We start from the raw sequence: 26,356 nt of genomic DNA on the forward strand, positions 1-26,356 counted from the left end.
GTTGTTGGCATTGCCAATTTAAGCGCAAATGCAATTGGAATTTGCAATGAATATTTAAACATACGCACACATACCAACCATCACACACACACACGTGTGGAGCAAAAACTGAAATGAAGCAAAGTGTTGAGCAAAGTGCATGGGTAATGCGTTCGCATGTCGGATGCTGTCCGTCACATACTAGTTGTTTTCACTGTACTATATGTGCGGTTTTGTACTCATTTCGCTTTGCGCTGTCAGTCAGCAAAATGAGCGTAAAAATTGTAAATAAATTACCACACACATACGCGAGCACACACACACACACACACACACATGCACAGAAGGCGCACTGGGCCAATTAAAATATAATTAATTGTGCAAGTTCCTGGCGGTAAGTAGAAGTTGCTGCAGCCGCAATACCAGCAGCAAGCGGCAAGCGGCAAGCAGCGACAGCGACAGCAGCAACAGAAGACAAAGTCATGTGGCACAAGTTTGCGCTTAAATCATAGCTTCATGCCTGGAGTGCAGTCTGTGCCAGATAAGGCCCAAAGTTAGCTACCCACTACAGCAGCCAACTGCCAACAGCGAGCAGCCAGCAGCTGCATATGTTGGCGCTGCGTGGGTGTGGGTGAATGCATATAACTCATACGACGTGTGTGACAGCAGTTGCCTTAGGAGCGGGCGACATTTGTGTTGGTTGTGGAATGAGTTGGATACCACGCAGTTCCTTAAATGCCAGCCAGATATGAAAGTTTTCCTCTATATGTGGGCGTGTAAGTGTGTGCGTGCGATAATGAAATGAAATACATGAAAAATCTAATGTGAAGTAGATATAGAGCGCGAGACGTGCTAAGAAATTATAATTCGCGCGAAAAATCTTGGCGAAATCTTGTAGTTTAAGGTGTTGCACACGAGCATGTAATTTCAAAATGTTTCCTTGCCAAGTGAGTATTGAATTATGACTGAGCTGGCTGTGAGAGGGAGATGGTTAAGGGATTGAGTATGCGAAAGATTTAGAATTGTAGTAGCGCACAATTTTGAGTTAATTTGCTAAGGATACCTTTCTCTGTGATTGTAAGGCAATAAAATGAAAAGAGAAAGAGAGAGAGAGAGAGAGGATGATTGAGGGATTTTCCTTATGTGGTTGGTATAAGTATAAATAAGATTAAAGTAGCTGCAAGACAGAAAGAGGAAGGGAGAGAGAGATCGTCAATCGAATCTTACTTTGATTGAGAGCATATATAATGGAGATTGATATCGACTCTATCAGACTCTATTTGTCATTGTAATCATCGCTCTTAAATTTAACTACAGCCCATTCAAATCTTAAAGAGCTCAATCAACTATTTCTTAGCTCAGCCAACTCGTAGAGCAGGCTACGCGGCCTTTGGCAGATCCTTCAACATGCAGTACTCTTGTACTTAAATGCTAAGACCTCGGCCTAAGCCTTTTTAATTGGCATTGTAAATGCCAAAGTTACTTTACAGCTCTCAGCTGGCCAGCTTGCCTGCCCTTTTGGGCTGGCTTCGGCTCCCCAGCAGCAGCTCCTGTGCCTTACACTTTGATTTATGCACGAACAAGCTGCCAAAACGTCTTCTGCTGTCCCCGACAACAACAATTTCAATTTGCGTTAACTAGTCGGCATGGTTCGCACACAGCCTCCTCCTCCTCCTCCTCCTCCTCCTTCAGCTTGTGGGCAAACCCTTTTGCTGTCGCTGGCGACTGCCGGCGCTTTGCCATCCGGCTGTGCCATTGTCAAGGCCTTCCATTACGGCACGCCATACTCTTGATTTGATTTGCCGCTGCCTTGTTTGTGGGCGTGGCGCCCATGCACAATTTCGCATGTGAAATTTGGCGCTGACTGACAAGTCGTCGTGTTCACGTTGTTATTTCAGTATTTTCTTTTTTTGGAGTGTGGTGGGTGGGTAATTTTTTAATGCATTTAAACGGCTGTCAAGTGGCCCAGGCCACGTTACGTTTGTTGCCTACTTTTGATGCGTTCGCGCCGCCAGCCAAGCGAGCGAGCTGTTGAAATATGCAAACAAAAAGTGCCAGCACTTGTGGACCGCCCACACATGTAGGCTGGAGACCTGCACGAAATTTAGACATTTTCAGTTTTCAGAAATGCCATCGCAAAAAGCCTTTTTTTTTAGTATTTTGTAGTCGTAGGCCTGGCATTGCATGCTTTTAGAACTCTGCCGAGACGCAGGCCGTGAGCCCTCACCATATACATGCAGCGTCATTTCAATGCGCTACTTTCTAGGGCATGCTTAGGACTCTAATGAAGTTGAAGTTGAAGTCAATGAGTTGGGCTTGTGAATATATTTATTTATTAAAGAGAAGTATTCTTTATACACGAGATTTAATTTTATTCAAATTATATTTTTATTTTTATAAAATATTTATTATCAATGTTTGCTTTATATATTATTTTATTGTATAAAACTATGCAATTTTTTATAATTTTAACATAAGCTTTACTCACAGTTTTTATAAGAGTTTATTAATATATTCTTTTATTAGAGAAAGTTTTTTATTCATTTTATTATTTTTCATTTTATTTCTCTTTTTATTAATATTATAAAAATTTTAATTGTATTTTAAAAAGTATTTTATTTTTTTTCTTTTTTTATTTATTTATTTTTTATACACTTTTTTTTTTTTTTTAAGTTTATAATTACTTAAAATTAAATACATGATTATCATAAATAATTACCATAGATTTCTCAGCAAGTTTCGTGTAGCGCATTAGCAGTGCGACCTGTTGGGCAATGGCTTTCCATGTTTGTTGTTTTTGCACTTCAGTGCGATGCTCGTTCGCAGAGCGCATAAAAAATTGAAATAGAATACAAACATGTTGGCAACTTTTCGCTTAAACAACAACAGCAAGCAAATGCTATGCCACGCTGTCATTCTGTCCCTCTGTCCCTCTGTCTGTCTGTCTGTCTGTTTGTCGGTCTGCCTGTCTGTTGTTGGTTGGTTTTGGCCTGCCTACAGCAACAAGAAAAAAAGTTTTAACTGATTACGTTTGTCGTTGATAATGTTGAGTGACATTTGGTTTGCGTATTAACTTAAGTGAGCGAGAGCATGCCCCAGCTCCGGCTCCACCCACGCCCCCTCTGGCTGTGTGTGTGTGTGTAGGTGTAGCTGTGGTTGATCCCGCACGTGCTAACCGCCCTGGGGCTGCATCGCGAGTTAGTTTGGCATTTGCGTGCACACTGATTGCCAAGGGGAATGCATTTCAATTAAAAACGATTTTTTAATGTGTGTGCGCGAATCGTTGGCCCCGAAAAGGGGCCAACAACTTGTGCAACATTTTTAGAACAGTAAGAAATTAATTTTGTGCACAGCCTGACAGCCATTTTTAAGTTCTGCATGACATTTATTTGAGCTCTCGAGAATACCTAATGACTCGATGCTTGATTAAAAAAACAGTAAAAAAAAAGAAATATCAAAATATTAAAATAACAGCAGCATTTGCTAGCCCCAATCAAATGCTGATTACCTCAGGTACTCTTGCGCTCTCACCTGCTCAGCAGGCCCTATCATTACAGAAATGTGCATGTTCAACATGCTCGGGCCACAGCCCGAAATAGTTCGAATAAAATGCCCAAGTACAAGTGTCAAATATAATGGACGAAGGGCTGTACTTGCACCGGTACCGAAAAAAAAAATTGCCCTTAACCTTAGCCAGTTTAGCCAGTCTGCTGTTAAAATGCATACATATATCTTTTAAGCCCTTTTGCCAAACCAATAAACCAGCACTTAACCACAATTACCCCCTTTGCAAACAAGAACGAGTTTGCACCGACTAGCAGCAGCAGCAGGAGGAGCAGGAGGAGCAAGAGTAGCAAGAGCAGCAGCAGCCCTTGCAACGTTTTTTATGCTTCAACCTCAAGTCCTCAACACCCCAGTGCCTACGTGTGTGTGTGTGTGTGTCTTTGTGTGTGCTTGTGTGTCGACAAAATCATGTGCACTGCAATCAGTCTTCATTTACACTTTGCACCTGCGGCGCTCTGGCTCTCGCTCTACCTCTCCCTTTCCCTCTCACACTTACTCTGCCTCGCTCATTCTCGCCCAGTTTGGGTGCCAGCAACACGAACATGAAGAGCAGCTCAGTTGAGCAGTTAGTGGCTGCAGGGGGCATAGGCCAAAGAGAGAGAGAGAGAGAGAGAGAGAGAGAGAGAGAGACAGTGAGTGGGCACGGAAGATAGAGAGAGGGACCGGGCAGAGTCCAGGGCCAACAACTTTGAACCTGCATGCAAGGCGAGCCCAAAAACCTGAGCCGAGTGTGAGTTACACAGAGAAACAAACAAACAAACAAACAAATAAACATTTCACATGAGGGCGCCAGGGTATATGGCGGGGAAACTGGGCAAGAGGCAGCGGGGCTGGGTCGGTAGAAAAGTGGTTCAGAACGTCGGAAAGTGAAACAAGCTGATTTTTATTATAACTATGTGTATTACAATTGCTGTTGTTGTTGTTGCTGCTGCTGCTGCTGTTGCTGCTCTTGTACAAAAGTTGCACTTTCATGTAACGCTAACGAGTAACAGCAGTAGAAGCAGCAGCAGCAGCAACAACAACAACAACAACAACTGCATTTGGCGTAACCCTGCCCTGATAATAGGGGTAGTCGTATATCCGGTTCTCAGTTTTCATGTTCGGTTTTTAGCTATTGTATTAACTTGACTTTTATTTCATCATTACAATTCGTTGTTGTTGTTGTTGCTTTAGCTGTTGTTCTGTTTCATTGTTATTGTTAACATTCCGCATAGTCGAGCTTGATACTTTGCCAAGGGATGGCAATGGTTGGGGCTGTTGCCGCTACCCTTCGTTGTTTTGTTTTTGTTTTAGCGTTCGTGGCCGGTATTTCTGTCTGCTGGCTGTGCTTTTATAAATGCGAAATATGAAATGTATTTTGTAGTCGAGTGAGGTTTCAATAGTCGTTAACGTTCCGTATACGCCGTGTTGTGCCTTGCCCAAGGCAGCCGGACGGGCTTTGCTTTCGTATTGTGATCGAAAGTCAAATGTTTGCCATGTTAATTATAATTACGAGCTGTGGCTGTGGCTGCCAATTGCTAGCTAGCGAGGATTGTGATACCCTGTAATATAATGAGATACGCTGGGGTAGATGCAGAAATGAACAAAGTATTGTTCGATCTGATACAGTTTCATTTACAATTCATTTGCTTATGTATACTTAGGGTATCTGCTCATCGTATACTTCTCTAGTGTCCCACATTTGCTCGCTGCTCATGTTGACTGTACCAGTGAAGCCTTTGGCAGTACCTAGAATGACCAACATTTGCGCTGACTCACATGCCAGAGGCGAGGGTTGTGCAGTGACTCACCAAAAATTCGATTAACCAAAGTGCGTTCTCTAAACTAAAATGTAAATCTAATTTACATGCCAAGTTCAGTTAAACAGAGCGAAAAGGGAATGCAAAATCAGTTGGCTTATAAAAAGGGAAAATTAAGTAAGTATATCAAAAAGTTGGATAAATTGAATAAAGTGAGCGCAGCTTTTCAGTGCTAATTGACTTCAGTTAGGTAAATTGTTTATAGTTCTCAGGCTCAAGTTGCAGTTGCATCTTATGGCCCCCTTCCCTTTGGCTATTGACTTGAGCTTCAGCTTTGTTTTCTCATTTCTCGCTGCTGTTGACTCCTTCGGATTCACACAATCGAATTGACTGTGTCAGGAGTTAACGTTTTGATTTCTAATTTCCGTGAAAAGCAAACGCTTGACAACAATTGACGCTGGCAGACCTGCACTGGTCAGCCCAGCAGTCAAACTATGGCCAAGAGCCAGACACAGTCGGAGGGAGTCGCCTTTGTTTTGTCATTACAATATGTCAAAATCATTTATACACAACCAGACACTGGCACTGGCTCTGGCTCTGGCTCTGGCTCTGGCTCTGCCAAATACATTGTTCGCTCTGGGTCTGCGCTCTGTGTCTGGTTGCATATCATGGCTCAAGGCATGTCAACAAAATTTTGCATTTGCAAACCTTCTTGGCCAAAACTGGGCAACCGCAAATAAGTTTCTGGCTCTTTGTGCAGCGACTTTGTTGTAGGTGTGGCTAGGTATGGTATGCCACTGTATGTGCTTGTGTGTGTCTCTGCGTGTGTGTGTGTGTGTACTATTTGTCTGCTTATAATTTGCAGCGCAAATGACCGAAAGGTTGTGTCTGGCTTGGCTCGGCTCGGCTCGGTCAAAAGCAAATTACAGCTTTATGAATTAATGATTTGCGGACTGACCATGGAATTTTACTTAAATTTTCAGTGCGTTTTGCATTTTGCCTCCAGTTTTTGCTCTCGGTTATGTGAGTATACTTAAACAGGTGTTCTTATGGGGTATTATTAACTAAATTCTAAAGATGTGAATCATATATATATTTTGTATCTTCTCATAATTTTTACCTATATTTAAGCATCATAAAAAATTAAATTGTTTTTTTTTTTTAAACATTTTTAAAACAATAATTTTTTATTATTTTGCAATACTATTAATAATAAAAATTCCATAAAATAAAATAACAATTTAATAAATTATACAATAATTTCAGTAAAATTTCCTTTCCATTCCTGCTCATCAGAAATTCTTGTAACTTAATTGCACGTTACTCATACGCCCAGTGTGCCGGTAAACAGGCGACGTCCATGGCTGTTGTCCAGGCAGCTCTGCTCGAGTGCTTTGTGAGGCAACGCTTAGACATTTTGCTCATTATAATGGTTAGATTAAAAGCCATTTTGTTTGCGTTGCGGCTAACCAAGTTGTTAATATGCACAATCATTTACTCGAGACCTTTGAAGTGGAAGACAATGGCGTTTTGTTGGTCAATATTTGTGCACGGCAAACTTCTGGCAGCCACTGTAGTTAGCTATGCCACACACACACACACATACATTGGAAATGCATTAAAATTAATTGCAAATTTTGTGCAATACTCTCCTATTCCCACTCTCAATTTCTGTATCAGTGCCTCTCTTTCTATTTGTGTCTCTCTTGCAGTCATATTTGGACTCATAGTTTTCTGTAATTGTAATCCACTGGCCAATAATGTTAATTGCATTTTCATGCTCAATTTTACACACAGTTTGAAATTAAATTGCAAAATTTTATTGAGCGCATGCACAGATATAATTATAAATACATAGATAATTGTAATATGCTTTGCATTGTTCAATCAGTTATGCGCAATGATTTAAACTGGCTGCATGTGTGTGAGTGTGTATGTGTGTCGGTGTCTGTCTGTGGTGTGTGTGTCTGTGCCGAGTGTGTCTTTGATTGAGCCATTAAAAGAATTTGTGGGTTTTTCTCCACTCTAAGCCGACAAAGCTAAAGCCAAATTCAATTAGAATTCGAGTTGTTGAGGAGGGAAAGAGATAGATGAAAATGAGAGAAATATTACATATTTCTATTAGAATTGAAAGTCTTGTTTGCTTAAAATTAAAGTGAAGTATTGGGTGGCATCTAATTTTCTCTATGTGGATCTACTATTTGAATATATACATATATACCGCAGCCAAAACAGTTTATATTAATTTAACTTCTTCACTTCAAACAAAGCTCGGCAATTAAACGCTGAGCATTTAACGCCTATCAGTTGCATGTGTAGGGAAAATTTACTGTTGACAACTTTAAAATTGGCTTCAGACGCCGCCATTTTGAGCTAAGCCAGTGAAACGCGAGCTCCGACTGAATTTACGGCCTTGGCTGGCCGGGATTAGGCTCTTGAGTTATGTGTGGAAATAGAGGCGTGCACTCACCCACACTCACACACACACACACGCCTACACATATGAGAGTTTATAGCTGAAATAGAACTGTCTGCCTGTCTGTCTGTGAGCCGGTTTAAGCTAGTCCATGCCACTGACTAGCTAGCTGGCTGCCTCTCTTACATTTTTTTTTGTCGGTGGGGCTTAACATTTATTTGAAAGTTATTAGCACATTTTTTCCAATTCTCTGTTTTTTTTTTTTTTATTTTTTGGTATTTTTCTGCGTTGGCGTTTCGGCGAACTCTTTTCGCTTTTTCTCTATTTGGCTTGGTTAGCTGATTTTCATTGAGAAAATGTCGGCGTTTCCGGTATTTTCATTTCCTATGTGTTCCAGTTGACGCTGCCACTGCTGCTGCAACTGCTCCTGCTGCTGTTGCTGCTCCTGCTGCTGTTGCTGTTGGTGTTGCTCGCGTCGACGTCGACATCGACGGCCGTCGCTTTTGAAAATGAGATTCTTGGCACCAATTCAACACTAAATTGATTTTGAACAATAGAGTAGCGTTTGCCCGTGCTAGCGAGCGGCGACTCCAACCATTTTGCTATCTTTGGCAATTTATCTCGCCATGATTTTCGACTATTTGGTCGGCGAGCGACGTTTCCGCCGTTTCTATATGCACTTTGCCTAGCAACGCGTTCACGCTCACACCGCCCACTCAACATGAAAACAACAACAACAACAACAACTGCAGCAGAAACAGCAACAATAACAGCAGCAAACATTGTTTGTAAAGTCTATTTAAATTGATAAAACGAACTTTGCATGCGCTAGACGAAAGTAACTAATTGATAAAACATATATTTATATATATGTATATATATGTACATATATATTACAGATGCATATAAATTGTGTATAATAAATGTGAGTTATATTTTAAATTTATTTAAAATATATTTTTATTATCTTTATTATGCAAAGTTTTTTTTATTTTATATATAGTTTCAGATATTCTTTCGTTTCTTTTTCTATGATATCTTTATTTACTCAATAATATCATGTATATATGTATTCAGTCTTTTATACAGTCTTCTATACAGATTTCTTGCATGTCATTCGCATTTCTATCTAGCCAACTGATTAGATAGTGCATATGCCCCTCTAAACCAAGTGTCGCCTGCAATTAAAGCTGCAAATAAAAGCCATCAAATTCAATTTGAAGCACGCCCCGCCAAGCGCCCAGCGATGCAAATTTATATGTGCCGAGGCCGAGGGATTGCCTAGGACGAGCTGCTGCTTCGTCTGGCTCTCGCTCTCGCTCTCGCTAGCGCCTCTGCCTGGGCCTCTGCTCTGTGCTCTGGGTATGGGTGCTATCATAATTTTTCCGCTGCTTGCACACACAAAGCCATTTTTAGTTTGTGCCGCTGACGCCGCCGCCGTCGCCGACATAATCAATAGTTGTGACTTCCTTTAATGGTTTTCCGGTGATTCAGCACTTCCGTATGCTCGTCGAGCGGCGCGTTCAGCTGCCTCTGCCACTCGCCGCTGCCGCTGCCTCTGCCTCTGTCTCTGCCGCAGCTCTATTATTTTATTTTGCAAATTTCGCCTCTTTTGTCACTTGTTGGACCTGCTTGGCTGGCTCGCAAGCGTTTGCACTTTAATTTTTGTGCAACTTACCAAGAAATTTATGAGCGCACTTATTACGCTGTTTTTCCCCCTCGGAATAAAAATGAGAAATGGCTTATCACAGATTTGGAGTGCCATTTTTTGTTCACACTCCTTTTTAAATGGGTGCAAAAATCTAACAATATTTTGCGGCTGCAGTTGGTCCATGTTATGTATTTTAAGATAGCACCAGCAAATGCCACAAATTGCCATCAGGTTTGAAAGGTTTTATAACCATTTTTTGTTCACGCCCCGTAGATTTTTGTCAATTTGGTTTTTTATTTTCTTAGTTTTTATGTGAGTGTACGGAAAGATATATGTGTGTGTGTTGGTTTAGATTACATGTATGTGTCAATGCGGGATTTATTTAGAGCACAAATACGCTGCTAACAAAGGGCTTCTCGAATGAGATAGATTAGTTTAGAGAGAAGTAGGAAGGAAGGGCTGTATATATTAATATAGAATTTTCTTTAGGCTGCTCTTCAGCGTTAAGAAATGAAAAAGTAATAAGAAATAATAATACATCATTTAGTTATAATTGATAATTTGCAATCTGAACCTGAACTTGAACTATTTTAGCTTTTTATATAAATCTATATTATTTTTCATATATTCTATTTCATTAATGAAATATTCAAACTAAGAGCAGCATATAAAATAGTTTCGCCATGCAATAGAGCAAATATTTTCCACTCAACTCAAATGAAAATTTAATATCGCATATTTTTGCCTAAAAATGTTTTTATGCCCGGCCTCTTTTTATATATTTCATATGCTTTTTACGTCTGTTTGGGTCCGTTGTTATAAACTAAAACACATGTTACGTGTTGTGTTTGTCGGTTGGCCAGCGAAAACAACACACAGAGAAAAAAACAAAAACAAAAAAATGGGGCATAAAAACTGTGGGAAAATATGTGCAAAAATTTGACCATTATCATATGCCGTAGCAGGAGCAGGAGCAGGAGCAGGAGCCATAGCATCAAAAGCCATAGGCACATCAGTTAGTTAGTTATGGCTGCGGCTAGAATTTCAGTTCATGTGGCGTTACATTTAATTTCTCGTGCACTCGGCCATTAATCAATGTAGATGCCAGCCAACAGCTACAAAAAGGCTTTAAAAAAATCCTTTATATATAATAATAAAAAAATATATATATATAGAAAATTTACGTCTAATTTTGTTATATATATATTTTTTTTTGACTGCACTTTCCGGCACAATGGCAGTTCGTTAGTAAATTTTAGATTTTGCAGATTAGTTTTCATTTTTGAGCTTTTTTATGCGCTGAACTTTTATGTTAACACTTGAGGTCACATGTTGTGGCCGACGCTTGGCCCGTTGGCCCAACTTAATGCATTTTAATTAAGAGTCAAGTCGAGTTGCTGCTGCTGCATCGCCAAACTTTATGCTTTTGAATTTTTGCATAATTTCTCGCTGCGCGCTCCAAAAAGTTACGTATGCACGCCCCTGCACGCCCCAAAATAAAAAGGGGGCGAGCGTGCTCAGTTTTGGGTAATAAAATGTAAAATACAATTGTGCATGGTACGATATAGGACGAAATTTGAATGCTCTAGCTTAAGAGTTGAGCTTGCCTGAATTTAGGGGAATATTTAGAAAATATCTAAAAAAAAGGGGAAAATTTACTTTAATCATAGCAGAGCTCGAATGCAAGTTATGGCTGCTTTTTCATTTGATTTCTGCTCTCAAATGCATAATTTGTAATCTGATAAAAAGCGCCGTGCGTCGCATTGGGCAACACCTTTCCGCGCTGTCCGTCCGGCTGGCTGGCTCAGTCGGTGCTCCTCTGGCTCTGGTGGTTCGTGGTCAGGCGTTGCTGCGAATTCATTAAGGAATTCAATTTAAATGCACATTTTACATTTTGCACGGACAATGCGGCGTATGAGCAACGTTGACTCTGTCACTTGGATGCCATCGTTGATGCCTTCTCTCTATATGTGTATATTCATGTGTGTGTGTGTATATTTTAAAAAATCTGCTGTTATTAATATTCATGAAAGTTGAAAAGTTTTTCGGTTATTTATTTAATGCGCGAACCCTCGACCGGGGACTGCCAGCCTCGCGTGCCCCAAAAGCTGAAAGAACAAGTCAGCATGGTGTCTGGAGCAGCAGTGTGTGCATAAATTTTTATCATCACGTGCGAATTTTTATAAATAATGCAGGTAATTGACATTAACCTCAGGCATATACAGCTACACACACACACACACACACACACACTCACGTAAATACATATACAGAGCGCAAAGTTTAAATCGAATTCAATTTAAGTTTTGCTGTTGTTGCTTTTTAATGGCTCCGCTTGATAGGGATTTTGGTCTATGAGAATCTCATTTACTGAACGACATTAAATTGTGATTTGAACGCGTTTTATTTATGCATTGTCTGGCTATGTTTCCCATGCGCTCTCCCTCTCTCACTCTCTCTCAATCTCTATCTCTGTCTCTCTGGGGCGTGTTCAAAAATGACAGCGGAATTCTAAATATTCATTGCTTAAGGGAATTTGTGCTCGCCCGCCCATTGCGTTCAGTTTGTTTGTCTTTCGCATGAGTTTTCTATCGTTTAGGCAGAAAAAGAATCCCCAAAGAAATAGCTGCTTTGGCATGCCACTGTAGAGACATCAAAAAGAGTTTTTCCTTCAGCTGGATATGTGGGCTGGCTGGCACATAGGATGGCTAGGAGTGCTAGGCTTTAAGTTACGTTGGCCTATGATATTTCAGTTTAAGCGCTGCCTCAGTAAGCGCTGCCTGAGCTGCTCACAGATTGCTTCAAACTCTTTTCTTTAACTGAATCCACATAGTCAAGATTATCGAGGCTATGAGGATCATTAGCTTTCGTTTCGAGCTCTGCTTGCTGTTAATTATTGTATCATGGGTGCTGGCGACATTCGTGTGGTTCACCCAGTTCTATAAGCAGCAGGAATCGCGGCCTGTTGACGAGCAAGTGCCTATGCCAGTTGGAAACTATGCCGCAGAGTTGTCGAGCTACACGAACTTCACACGAGGTGAGGCGAAGCCATCAGGCTATGCGACGCTCAGACATGAGCCGGAGAGGAAGCCGAGCTGGAAGCGCATTTTGGAGAAGCCGAAACTTACGCTCGGCTTCAGCTACAGCAATGGCCGCACGAATGTGCAGTATGTGCTGGGCGTGCCCACGGTGCATCGGAAGCATACAAAGTATCTGGAGCAAACGCTGGAGCAGCTGATTGAGTACCAGACAGAGTTTCAGCGCAGCCATTGCCTGATCGTCGTCTATATTGGTGAGACAGAAGCCTCGCTCGTGCAGTCCATTTGGCAGCAGATCAATGGGAAGTTTGGCCGGTATTTGGATGACGGTCTGATCGATGTCATCTCACCGCCAGTCAGCTACTATCCAGACTTTAAGTCGATCTATATAACGCTAAACGACGATCCAGAGCGCGTGCGCTGGCGCACCAAACAGAATCTGGACTACATGTACCTGATGACATATGCAGCGAGTCGGGGCAGCTACTATCTGCAGCTCGAGGATGATTTGTCGCCGGCTGTGGGCTATTTGGACTATATCATCAAATTGTCGACAATGCAAAGTAACTTTCGTTTGGCCGAAACCCGACATCGTCAATGGATTGTCATGAGCTTTTGTGAGCTGGGCTTCATCGGCAAAATGTTCCGCTCGACAGAGATAAAACCATTTCTGTCTCACGTGCAGAACTTCTACAATGATCAGCCCATCGACTGGCTGCTCGAGTCGTACGTGAAGCTCAAGTGCTGCCCTTGGGATAGCTTTCAGAGCAAGGAGTGCATTAGGGACTATCAAAGGTATGCTATACACGCCTCCCAAAGTCAGTTTCAGCACATTGGCGTCGAGTCCTCGCTGCGCGACAAGAAGCAGAGGCTGTTGGACAGTCATTTTCGGGTTGATTCCGGACGCTTGCGCATGAGCCACTTGCGCCAGCCGTTCAACTTGATCAACGCTCACAAGAACACCTTACTGCAGGATCGACAGTACCTGAAGCACGGCGAGACCTTCTTCTGGGTCTACATGCCGTACGTGACCTCGCTGATGCGCTACCTCATTCAGCACCAATACGATCCCGGCCAGATTCGCATACGCAGCGGCCCCAACAACGAGCACAAGTTCGCAGACTTGACTGTCGATTTTATGAACAAAGAGCCGAAGTTCGCTTGGAATGGATCTGAGAAGCAGCGCTGCGGCTTCGTCATTAGCTATACGCATCAGATGGCCCTGATGCCGCCCTATTTCCTCTTTTTCTTCATGAGGGAGAGCGAAGAGACTTCAAATGAAACCTTTTGGTTCCGGCGCTTCAGTTGGAGCAAAGCAACGACTGCTAAACCTGGACACTGGGTCATCAATGGTCTGCTCTTGCTAATGATTTTGATTTAAGTAATAGCTGCGACAATAGAATTTAATTTGATTTTTTGTTAAATAAAAGAAGTGTAGTATAGGTATATATTTATCTCTCGCTCATTAGCTAGCATTTGCTTTTCGAACTCTCCATCTGCGCTCGGTAAGCAAGAAATGCTTGAAATGTTGCGGAATTCGCCCAGCAATCGCTGTCAGTTAGTAAAAATGGACTTGTCCTTAGTCTGCTCGTTTGCTTTGTTTCACAATAAAACCAAAAGGGTTTTTCTTTTGTTTCTTTTATTTTGCTCTTTGCCATGACATTTCGATATGGCAAACAAAAATGGAAAATAGCTTGAGATATTGCACACAATCAATATTAAAGATAACAAAGCAAATGTTAAACTTTCGGGGGCCAGCAAAACAAATACAACGAGACAGAGCCAAATCAAAAGCAAAAGCCAAAGACTGACTGCCAATGCGTTGGCTGTTGGTTCTTCAAGTGCAGGCGACTAAAATAGTATGGGAGAGAGAGCGAGAGAGAAAGATATACTGAAAAACAGGCTGAAATTTCCATCAACTGAGCCAGCAAAGCATAAAAAATCGATGAAGCATGACAACAGTGCGAAGAAATCAGTAAAAGAAAAACTCAGGCAAAGCTAAAGAAAAACCAGAAGCAGCAGAAGCTGAGCCAAGGCGAGCCTTGAATAAGAAATCATTTTCACTAATGATGCTGGCTAAGTGAAGAGGAAGCAGAACAAAACGTCATTGAGATTGTGCCAAAGATGATGGTTAACCATGAGAGCAATGAAGATGCCAATGATGATGCTGATGCTGATGCTGATAATAAGAATAATAATGATGATGATGATGATGATGTTGGGCTTGGCTTTAAACTTTACCTACATGTCGCTGGCGGCCTTTGACAATTTCCTGCTCCTGCTGCGGCTGACAATGATGTAGCTATCCAATTTTTGCTGTTGCCGTTGCTGTTGGGCCTCTTGCTTTTAAGTGTTCGAGTGGGCGTGGCACAAATAAATTTGTTACACGAAACAATGCAATCAATCAAAATAACTAACACACACACACACGCACCGCTTTGCTCGGCTCTGCACTTTGTCGCTGTCTCTGACAAAAGAGAGGGAGAGAGACAAAAAAAAAAAAAAAAACAGGCAGGCGAAGATCCCACAAGCGGAACGACAAAAAGCTGAAAACGCTGCGCTCAACAAAACAAACAGCTGATGGATGGGCCCCAGCAATTTTCACTAGGTCCAAGGACATTTTGCTTGCTCTTTGGCACCCACTGTCATTTTTTTTCGGTCATTCCGCTAGCTGGCCCTTTGCCAACTTCCAAAATGGGTCACAGTTAGCGCCGAGCCAATCGACGACAATTACGCTGAGCAGTTAGTTAGCGACATTCGGGAGACAGTTGGTAAATATTTATGCATATTCATTCATAGGCTACTACACTATTGTATCTATCCTTCAGAGCACTGCCTACATTCACTTAACACTCAATAGTTCAGTTAGAGCATTCAGCGTTCGTTTGGCTTTCGATAATTGTCCTTTCTTCCTGTTTCCCATTGTGATTCTCATTCGGTTTTGCTTCCACTTTGCCTTTCGTTTCGTGTCTGCTGCATGCGAATTGACTTATATTTAAATAAAATTAGTTACATAAACAATAATTGACTTCAATTGGCTTTTGTGTTTGCATAAAATTCAATTTTCATTTCCGCCATCGACTTTGAATGCCAGCACAATGGATTTGCCTCCAGGCGAGGCGGGAAGAGGCGTGGCTGGATTGGACTCTCTCTTGGCTGGGTTTGGCTTGTGGGTCATTGTCTGGGCTCGTTATTTGTGGGGTCAACTAGTGGAGCATGCGGCGTATGAGTAATGTGGCTTTCAATTGAACTTAGCTGCAAATAGATTGTGTGGGATGTTAAATCAGAGTCCTTTATTAGACAAGGCATTAGGTATAGTATATATATATAAGGGAAATACTTAATTTACCCCCATTTTATGCACTAGTTACATCTAGTCAGCTTTGCATTTGAGTACTTTACACTTCATTACCTGATAATTGAAACAGGTTTCTGTTGTGGCGCTTGTTATTCTATTGGTCAATACTGTTGACATTTGGCAACTCTCATTAAAATGCAACAATGCATTTATAATTAAAACTGCATAAATGTTTGTTTGGATGAGCGGGTGAGCGGTTGAGCGGGACACTGCTTTTTTGCTGGCATTGTTTGGCTGTCCAGTAACAGCAAATAAAATGGCAACCGCTGTGGCGGCTTTTCAACTTAATTGTTGTAGTAATTGTTTTTATTGAAATGTGTCAAATGCAACGCGATGAAAATTAAATTTTGAATATTTTATTAACGCGACGGCGCCGACGATGGTAACAGACAGCACAAAAAAATGATATACAGATATACATACATATGTAGATAGCTGTATATCTATATAGTTATATTTATGTGCATTAAAACAAAGCAAAATGCAACGCATAAAAGAGTCACTCACCTGTCGTTGCGCTTGTCAGCCGACATATCACATTATTAAATGATGAGCATTAATATTTGCTCATTCACAACTGAATAGAAAAATGAATGGAGACTGACGACTCGATGAGTAGATACCCTTTGTATATAATGTAAAGGGGCGGAGCAGTGGGTGTGGCATAATTGGGAATCTTAAAAGATTTTAGCTTAGAATTTCTACTCTTTATTGGATTCTCTATTATTCTAGTAATGTAAGATAATATGCAAACATACCCTATAAGGGTTGGGTTTGTTTGCTGAATAAATCGAACCGAATCGAAAATAAATTACCCTATAAGATAACTTATGCCATTTGGATTCTTCTTCACTTGAGATTTCTTTTTTTTTGAATACTCTCAAACTAATTTAGAATAATTTTGTTTATTTCAGATTTCCATTTCCTCTTTACTTTATTCCATTTCTTCACTAAAAACCTTTCTATGCGATTCTCATTATGGTAAATGTTACAACATTGTCATTGCCATTTGCATTCCATTTTCAATTTCAATCAACTCGCATATTTTTTTATGCATATTGATAGCATTACAAAAACACAAAACGAGAAAAATGCAAACTGTATTTTTATACCCTGAACCCATTGAAAATGGGAAATCAGGGTATAATGGTTTTGTTAAAATGTATGTAACAGGCAGAAGGAGGCGTGGCAGACCCCACAAAGTATATATATTCTTGATCAGGGCGACGAGCTGAGTCGATTTAGCCCTGTCCGTCTGTCTGTCCGTCCGTCCGTCCGTCCGTCCGTCCGTCCGTCCGTCCGTCCGTCCGTCCGTCCGTCCGTCCGTATGTTTGAACGCGTCGATTTCAGAAGATACAAGAGCTAGAGACCTCAACTTTTTTTTAAAATGTCCGTAAATACAGCGCGGATATCGAGTTTATCACTAAAAAACGATAACTCATTCCGATACTTTTTTATCGATAAAAAGCCTTATCGAAGATCACTTAAATAATTATATCTCCTACATCTTTCAAGCTAGAGTCTCCAAATTTAAAATGTATATAAAGATGTATTTTATACAATTTCGGTTTTTGTTCAAATTTACCCCCCACCCCTAAATCCACCCCCTCACCCTCATCTTTGTAAAAGTCGTATATCAAATACTAGAGACTTGTGCTTCGGTATACACATACATTTCAACATTATGATTACTTTCTGAAAGTTTCAGTAGGATCGTACGTCTAGAAATTAAATTATTCAACAAATATTTATTAAATTATTGCCAACACTGCAGCGCAACCCAAGCGCAATAGGTTATAAATTTATATCTCCTACATTTTTAGAGCTATAGTCTCCAAATTTTAAAAATATATTCCAATGCATTTTATACAATTTCGATTTTTGTTATATTTTGGATACCGGCTCCAAATTCAGAATCCCCAGTGAAGGTCAGATTCTAGTATAGCTAATTGTGAATGATTTGACATGTTCTTTTTTAAATGCCAAATATTCAATAGAATATGAAGATCATATGCTGAAAGTTTCATTAAATTCGGTTTAGTCAATCGACTTTAAAAAATAACAAAATGTTTGGCCAATTAACAAACGCACGTGCTGCAGCAACAGCAGTTTTCCAATACGTGTGCACACATACATTCAAACATCTTCTAGCACATTCTTAGAATCACATCAGCAGTTAGTTTCGTTTAGTTCTGCTAGATGGCGTTGCATCAGTGAATCTATTTCAGTTTTGACATTGCGAATAAGATCAGAGGAGTGGCGTCATGGTAGAGGGCGCGGCGATTGATCGCGAGGTCTATGGTTCAAATCCTGCTGGGCGTGTTGTAGTTTTCTTTTTAATTGCTTCAAAATTTTTATATATTTGATTAAATTTCTCTTATATTTTTTCAAAAATCGAAATTGAAATTTTAACCATACTATATGTACGTTTTTATTAGTTTGGTTGTTCTTGCACATTCTTAAAGTCACATCAGCAGTTAGTTTGACTTAGATTTGGTAGATGGCGCTGTAGCAGTGAATCTATTTCAGTTTTGACATTGAAAACCATATCAGAAGGGTGGCGTCAAGGTAGAAAGCGCGGCGCTTGATCACGAGGACTCGGGTTCAAACCCTGAGCGTGTCGTAATTCTCTTTTTTTTTAATTGTTTCAAAATTTTTATATATTTAATTATGAGTTTTCTATTTCATTTATATTTTTAAATACATCGAAATTGAAATTTGAACCATACTAAATGTGCTTTTCTATTAGTTTGGTTCAGGGTAGTATCTAGTCGAGCGCTCTCGACTAGAGTTTTCTTACTTGTTATTATTATTATTTGGCTTTATTGTAATCGAATTATAAATAATAAATCTATAAAGCAGTTTATTTGTTAATTCATTTTCTATGTGCCGGCCATGTTTGCCATGCTGGCCAACATTGTTTATTCATGCGCTGTGCCAGTCAACTTTGCGTGTCACAAAAATGTTAAAATATTTAAAAATATATCAGACAAGTGAACGAGCGAGTGAGTGAGGATGAGAGTGATAGAGGCACTCGGAGCGAGCGGAAGCATAATATTTTTACACCAACACTTTAACATTAAAGCTGCAGTGCGGAAAGTCAGAGATGCTGCGGGTTCAATTCGCAACCGCGTGAACAATAATAAAATGCACAACTTTATATCGTTCTGCCGCACTGGCAACAGCGAGTCAAGCAATAACAGCGGCAGCAACAACAGCACGAAAGAGTGCAACAATTGCTGCAAATAGTTGCTTGGCATTTTCTTGCGAGTGTTCTTTTTTTTGTTGTTGTTGGTTTTTCACTGTATTTTGGTTGAGCATTTTGTCCATTCGCCTTGGCTCTGTTTGCCGCACTTTCATTTCGCATGGTACGTGGCGCAGAAAACCGAACGAACATTTCCAATTGTTGCAATTTTCAATTATTGTTTTGAAATTGATGTGTGCTTAAGGACGAGACATTCATGCTCGAGTTACCAGCGCACACACACACACACTTAGACACACACACACTGGAGTCGAAGACTCGGCCGCAATTGTTGTTTTGTGGCATGCGCGAAGAATATTTGCACAGCAATCGAAGTGTGTGTTGAACGTGTGTTGAGTGTGCATAGGGGCAGCGACAGGGGTCGGTGGCCGGGGCGGCGGCGTGTGCCAAGATGTTGCAAACAGCTTTTTGGGGTGGCACAGGTCAAGTGAAACGATTTCAATGCCCAAATAATTTAACATTGCCAAATACTGCAATCAAGCCTTGCCTAGAGTAAAGTTCTTAAAGCCAAGGCTCTCACACATAAAATGATGATAAATAGTGGAATTACTTCCTTCACTTATAAAGCCTTGCTTGGTAAACTGTTTCGGGCAGAGTATGCAAAAAAAACACCACACACATTTCCCATATATCATCATAATAATATAATGAAATAAATTTAATTACACGTCAGGCAATCCACTCATCGCTGCCACGCCTCCTCCACAAAACTGAACTCGACACACACACACACACACACACACACATGCAAAATATGAACACAAATAGACGTCGACGTCTGCACAGATAGAGGAGCTCTGCCGTGCCCGGGCAATGTTTATATGAATGCAACTACTTAGCCTTTAGTTTCAAGTGCGCGCAGCTCTCATCTGGCGTCTCCATGCTCAGATTTTTGGTCGCAGGGGGCGAGTAGGGTTGGGGATGAGCAGACAGCAGTTGGGGCTGCACAGGTGCTCAAGCGAAGCCACACACTGGCAGTCAGGTAGATATGTGTGTGTGTGTGTGTGTGTGTGTGTGTGTGTGTGTGTGTGTGTGTGTGTGTGTGTGTGTGTGCATAAGTTCATTTAGTTTTGGTCGCTGCGCATGTGAGTGCACTTGAGCCAACGTTGAGCGCATTCACGGACGGGTCCTGCTCCGTGCCCATGGCCCATGCCATGCCATGCCGTGCCGAGTCCAGCTGCAGCATCTAGCATCGAGGCTTCCAGTCCATAGACTGACTCAGCGCGCTGACTGACTTGCCGCCAACAGAGTCGTTGAGCGTCGAGTAATTATGAAAATTTTCGAAATGAGCTCGCACTGCTTCAGTTTTTGAAAGTTGAGCGACGAGTAATTAAAAATTTCGTACTGTCGCCCAGTTGCCCAACGTATTCCACTCCACTATTCCTAATGAAAGCCGCCGAATTGCCTTCCTTATGTTTGTTGTTCCTGCTCTCTAAATGTGTGTGTGTGTGTGTGTGTGTGCGAGTCTGTGTATGTTTGCATACATAAATTTTAATTAAATTCGTTTTTCTATTTGGCGGTAAATAGTCGTAGTACCTGCTACTTACTACCACACCAGCTAGTTCGTATAATTTTAATGAGAAGCTGGCAAACATTAAGCAATAAAGCATTATGCCCCACAAAAGCAGCAGCAGGAGTAGTGGCAGGAGTAGCGGCAGCGGCAATTAGTTGCTGCTGTTGCATGCGGCGTATACGTAATGCGAGTTAAGTGCCCAGCCAAAATGCTTAGCCTTTGTGGCGCCTCACTTAAATGGGAGCAGCCAAGCCCAGTCCTGCTTTGGTCTTAAGCTCACAATCAATTTCTCATATTTGTCGAGCAGAGTAAAAAATGTTTGCCACAATTTTCTATTCAGACTCGAGTTAATTTAAACGGGTTTTGTTCTTCTTCACACTTGTGCTGCTCGGCATAATAGAGCGATAGAAACTCATCTTTATTAGATACCAATTCCAAGGGACAAACAAACAAAGGACCTAAAATTGATGTGTTAATTGATGAAGTAGAACCTCCAGACTTGCTCCCACCCCAGCGCCGGTTCACGCTCGTTTACAGCTCCCACATCGATACGTATATGCCATGTGTGTGTGTGTGTGAGAGAGTTGAAAACATGCAAATTGTTTACATGAAAATTCCATTATGTTTGCAGAGCAAAAGGAGGCTGTAAACCCGGTCGGAGGTGCAGCAGCAGCAGCAGCAGCAGCTCATCGTGGCTAGACAACAAGCCCAAACAATGCATTATCTCTGGCTTTAGCCTCGGCTACAATGGCTGCAGCAATGAAAACTTCATGTAATATAAGTCAACAGCAGTTAGCCAATAAGAACCAGCCGGCAACAAAAACAGGAAGAACAAAGCGCTTTGTTTGAAGCCAACACACGATACCTTTAACAGCAGCATCATCATCACCAGCATCAGCATCATCATCATCATTAAGGGTTTAAAATCTTTTAACTCTCTAACCAACACACAGCACACAGACACACCCACACACTCACACCCACATACACTCGAACAATGTGTGCTGGTCTATAAAATCAGCCTGGAGTTCAGAATCGGAATTGGTATCGGGTTCGGGTAGTTTCAGGGCGAGGTAGGCAGACTTGCAAATGCAAAACTAAAACTGACTACAACTGACGTCTGTATCTACATAAAATAACAACAACAACAACAACGAAAAAGCTAAAAAAAAAGGCTGATGATGGGCAGAAATAAGAAAACTCAGCAAGTCAGTCAGCTAGGACGTACGGCGGCCTCTTTGTTTTTGCTACAATGTGCCGACTGTTTGCCTTGAATGGTCAGAAAGTTGTAGCTGGAAAAAGCCCACATGGCCAGCAGCAGTGCGAGAGGGCGGAGGAGGCCCTGGGGGGCAGGAGACTGTCGGGTGTGTGGCCGCAGTTAAAGGTAGGGCGCAAGCACAAAATTTTACGTTCGTCTGGGCCCCATAGCCATAGCACACGTGTCTATGCCGTCTACCTGGCTTTTGTGTGTGGGTGTTTTATATATGTGTATGTGTGTGTTTGTGTGTGTGTGTAGCAATAACAACAGCAAAATGTGGCAAATGTAGCAAACGTCTAAGCCAAAACAGCAGCAACAACAGCTAACTAGCTGAAAATTAGCAAAAAGCAAAATCGATATTACGTTCAATGTGCTTTGGGCGCTCATTAAAGTTTCAATGCCCCTTAGTAAATGTGTTTCATTAAAGCTGTTGAAACGGGCCCAACAATGTGCTAATACTGAGATTTTCCTAATTAGTTAAAGCAAAATGCATTAGTTTTCCAATGCAATGCAGGCTAAAGCTAAAGATTATTTTTGAGAGCAGCCTGAGGCTTGCTCGAATTTGGTTTATGCTCCATTTGATGTAGTTTATATAAAATTTAATTATAAATAAATCAAGTGTATATATAAACATAGTTAATGCTCATTTGGATAAAATTTAATTATTATTAAATAACATTTATGGAAACGTGCGAAGAGCGAGTTTTATTAGCACTAGCTTAAAGTCTTGCTTGGAAATGTTAAGCTAAGCTTAATACAAAAATACAAAAAATAATTAAAATAAAAAAATTAATATATAATAATAATATTATATCTTAGGCCTTTTTTAGTTACAAAAATTTGTCAAACGTTTTCTTGTCACTCGCCGCAATTAAATCGAAGCTGTTTTATTGATTGCCCCTAATTGACGTTTCTCTTGCGTTTTGAAGCGCCTTACAATGTCTCGAATTTATTAGCTAAGACGGCCAACACCTTGATATTTTTCTGCGATAGCTCTGCTTAGGCCCAAGGCTCTCAGTTGGCATGAAGCGGCGCCTGTCTCTTTATGTCTGTGTGTGTTTGTGTGTGTGTGTGTGTGTCGTAAATGGCTTTCACTCAACGTCATGCTGTCAATTTTGCTAATTAAGCCGAAAGCCACAAAGTAAGGAAACTTGTCCGCCTGTCGGCCCCGGCTCGAAAGAATTTCAATTGAGGTCAGTCGAAGACGTGGCCGGACAGATAACTACAAATTTCGCTCAGGCATACACGAAAGCAATCAAAAAAGCTCGTCAAGCTAAATTATAATTGAAAAGCGAAAGCGTTACAAATTTCATTTCACAACTTGAATTTGTGCCAGTCAGCGCACAATTCGAGCAGGTCGCGACTTTAAGTAGCGGCTGCGCCTACTCAAGACCTGTGTGGTGGGTGGGTGGGTGAGTGGTTGGTGGTTCGTTGGGGATGAGGTCCTTTGCACTCTTGCGGTTTTTGGCTGACTTTTGGATATATACATGGGATCGTGGCAGCGAAAATTGTTGGCATACTTCAGTTATGAAGAGCGTGTGGCAAGCAGCCTTGCAACATGTCTGCTGAGTCTGTTCTTCAGTCTCGCAAAATTGTATTAGTGCACGCTCTGAAGCCAACCAAAGTTATTTAAATTAAAGTCACATAAATGCCAATGTCGTTGTCGCCAACAAGACAGAGAGAAAGAGAGAGAGAGAGAGAGAGAGAGAGAGAGCGGGAGAGGGATAGAGTTAGTAAGAGTGAGCCAGCGAATGGCAGGTTAGTGGAGCGGGTACTTGCAACATTTTTCGGTGGGTTCGTTGAAGTTTTTCCGCTCGCTGTGCGACGGCTGCGCTCCTCTATTATTAATTTAACATTTGCCTGGCATTTTCTTAGAGTCTCGAGTCGCTGCCATTTTGTTCGCGTCGCTGCTGCTCGGCTACGTTCATTAGCTTCCGTTGCGGAAGCGGAAGTGCTACACAGTCGCGCAGTCAGACATACTCAGTGAGCCCCACACACACACACACAAACACCTACAGAAATTCACTCGCATTTGTTGCCGTTCGTTCACTTGTTCGATTGCAACGACAACGATAACAAGACCCCCGAACTTTCAATTCAACTCAGTCGAGCAAGTTGCTTATTTGTGTAATGCCAAAGTATTTTTATGGCATTTTTATGTTGTTTATAGACTGGCACTACCTCTTGCACGGGGCTCTAACAACTTTGTAGTGAACTTGCCTAAACATTTTATCAATTATATATACCACATAAACCATATGCTAGTATTGTTGAGTTTTGCTTAAAGGTGTCTTGTGATATGAAATGAATTCTTTCATATTGACATTTAAGTTTGCTAGATTGATCATTTGAAGTCTTTGCTAGATTGTGTCTGATTCTAGAAGGGAATACTTATTCTTTATCAGCAGCAACTGCTTTGTGTCTATGGGCACGCCATTCTCTTAACTTTGCTTGGACTAAGGAATAGAAGCTATACCTCCTTTGTTCTTTAACTATTCTCTACTTGAGCACTTCCAATTAAACCATTTCAACTAGTATTATACAACTTTTTCCTTTTCTACTGCTCCATTTAATTTTTCTTTCAATTTGATTTCAATCAATAGCAAAACTAGTCAAAAACACAAAACATCGAGAGCAAAGCTCAACAGAAATAGTAAATCAATTGAGTTATTTTTAGAAATTTTGCTATTGCCTCAAATCGTTAGTTTGGCTGACGGCTTTGACTAGTTGGCTAACTGAGTAACTAACTGATTTGACTGACTTGACTGCCTGCCTGACTGCCTGTTTGATTGTTTCGACTGCTGTCAAGCGCTCTTATTGTTTCTTTTTTTTTTAAGGATTTTCAGAGCCCGTATACAATATATATATTTTTGACATTTAGTTTTGATTGTTGCACGCCTGCGCTGAATAAGGGCGCTGCCTTTTGCCGTTGCAATGGCGCTAAAACGGAAGCGAAGAAATTTGACTTCCGCAGCATGTGCTTCCGCTTGGTGTGTGTGCGCTTCGCTGAGCCGCTTGCCGCTTGCCGCTTGCTGCCTGCTGCCCATCTCCTGCTGCCCAGCTCCTGCTGCCTGCTAAAGTCGACCCATACTGTGTGCGCCCTGGACAATGCAATTTGTTGTAGATTTTGTTTACTATTTTACCAGTGTTTTTGTGCCTAAATAATGGTCTTAACTTTTTGCAAGCCTGGCATCTCCTTGGCACTGTAAATCATCTCCATTGAAGGCATTGCAATTTATGTTGGAGCCCAGCAAAAAATGTATATATATAGGCTATATAGGATAGCAGAGCTATATGTAATAAATCTGTGGCCTAAGTGGCTTTCGTAAACAATGATATAATTTATATTTAAGAAATTTGTTTTTATTGTTTTAAAGCATAGACTTTAATGTGAAAATGATGATATGAAAAATTCTACCATAAATTTAAAACATTATTAATAATATTAAGATAATATTAATTTCTTTTTCCGTTTAAGCAATCCATTTGAGTGGATTTTACTTTTGAGAATATTTTCCATATGATTTTTTAGTAGGTATCGCATAAAAGATTATACAAACAATATAAGACAGGCCATTGTCTGTCTCTTAATACCCGAAAGCGATTGCACAGACTTTGCTTTACGCTGCATTAACCATAAATAATAATACTCTCTTTCTCTATCTCTCTCTTACTCATTCTCTCCCTCTCTCTCACTCTGTTTAATCTCTTTGCAGGCGTTTGCGGGAACAAATTGTTGCGGCTTTAAGCACGAGTGTGATTATATCGAGAATCAAAGTGTAAAATTCGCCACAGCCGCAAAACGCGCGATTCCGACTGTCAGCGCAGTAGTTGGTTGAAATAATAAAAGCAAACAGACTGTGTGTGGGTGTGTGTGTGCGTGGGTGTGTGGGTAGTGGCGATTGGGCAGCGGATGTAGCAGCTGGTCTAGAGCGACGTAAGCCCCATAAAAACGACATTAAAACAAATAAACAAATATACAAATACGATTCGCATTGGGAAAAGCTGTTAAAAAGCCCTTCGAACCAAACATGTTGGCCTTCCACAACGAGCACATTGCTAGTGAGTATAACCAAAGAATTTATTTCCTTTCGTTCATTTTGTATTTTTTTTGGGGGCAATCTTTAAGCTTAAAGCCATACCTACAAATATAGTAATAATTTTAAAAGCACAGCCGGCCAGGACTCGAGTGGCAAGGGGTATATGGTATGTATGTCTGGTTGTGTTCTTCGGCTGGCTGGCAGGAAAAATTGTAGAAATTTGTACACATTACAAACACTTGGGACACGGCAATTACACTTAAAAGGCAACTAGCGCCATTAAGCAATGTGCTTCGGGAGCCAGCTGCTCATATGGGACGCGCCAGCCAGAGTCAGAGTCAGAGCCAGAGCCCAAACCAGAGCACCGTAGCCAAGGAACCGGCGAGGGTTAGTGGAGGTCTCGAAACGGACGGAAGCCGACGAGTTTTGCCGTTTTGCAAGCTAAAAAAGCGAACACAGCCTGGCAACACTTGCAATCCATTAACTCTAATGCTGCGCCATTATGTTATGATTAAAAAAATAAAAAAAATATAAA

The 26,356-nt window shown here is 41.0% G+C and overlaps 2 protein-coding genes across 3 annotated transcripts in view; both read left to right on the plus strand.

Annotated features, from left to right (window-relative positions):
- The window catches only part of LOC149091385 (uncharacterized), a 218,933-nt gene that overhangs the window by 16,180 nt on the left and 176,397 nt on the right, over positions 1–26,356 (plus strand). For both annotated transcript variants that reach the window (XM_089259250.1, XM_089259249.1), the window contains exon 3: positions 25,498–25,843. In XM_089259250.1, the coding sequence (XP_089115376.1) occupies positions 25,813–25,843 (31 nt within the window). In that variant the 5' untranslated portion in view covers positions 25,498–25,812. The remainder of the gene's footprint in view (positions 1–25,497; positions 25,844–26,356) is intronic.
- Mgat4b (alpha-1,3-mannosyl-glycoprotein 4-beta-N-acetylglucosaminyltransferase b) lies at positions 12,123–13,780 on the plus strand. The gene has a single exon (XM_018099272.2). It carries the CDS (start codon positions 12,200–12,202, stop codon positions 13,766–13,768), a length of 1,569 nt encoding a protein of 522 aa, XP_017954761.1. The 5' UTR covers positions 12,123–12,199; the 3' UTR covers positions 13,769–13,780.

The sequence above is a fragment of the Drosophila navojoa genome, chromosome 4, assembly GCF_054131105.1.
Source record: "Drosophila navojoa isolate 15081-1374.11 chromosome 4, UAZ_NAV_1.0, whole genome shotgun sequence".
Classification (NCBI taxonomy): Eukaryota; Metazoa; Arthropoda; class Insecta; order Diptera; family Drosophilidae; genus Drosophila; species Drosophila navojoa.

Coding starts and splice junctions, on each gene's coding strand:
- Mgat4b (XM_018099272.2), top strand. CDS start 12,200: ATGAGGATCATTAGCTTTCGTTTCGAGCTCTGCTTGCTGTTAATTATT.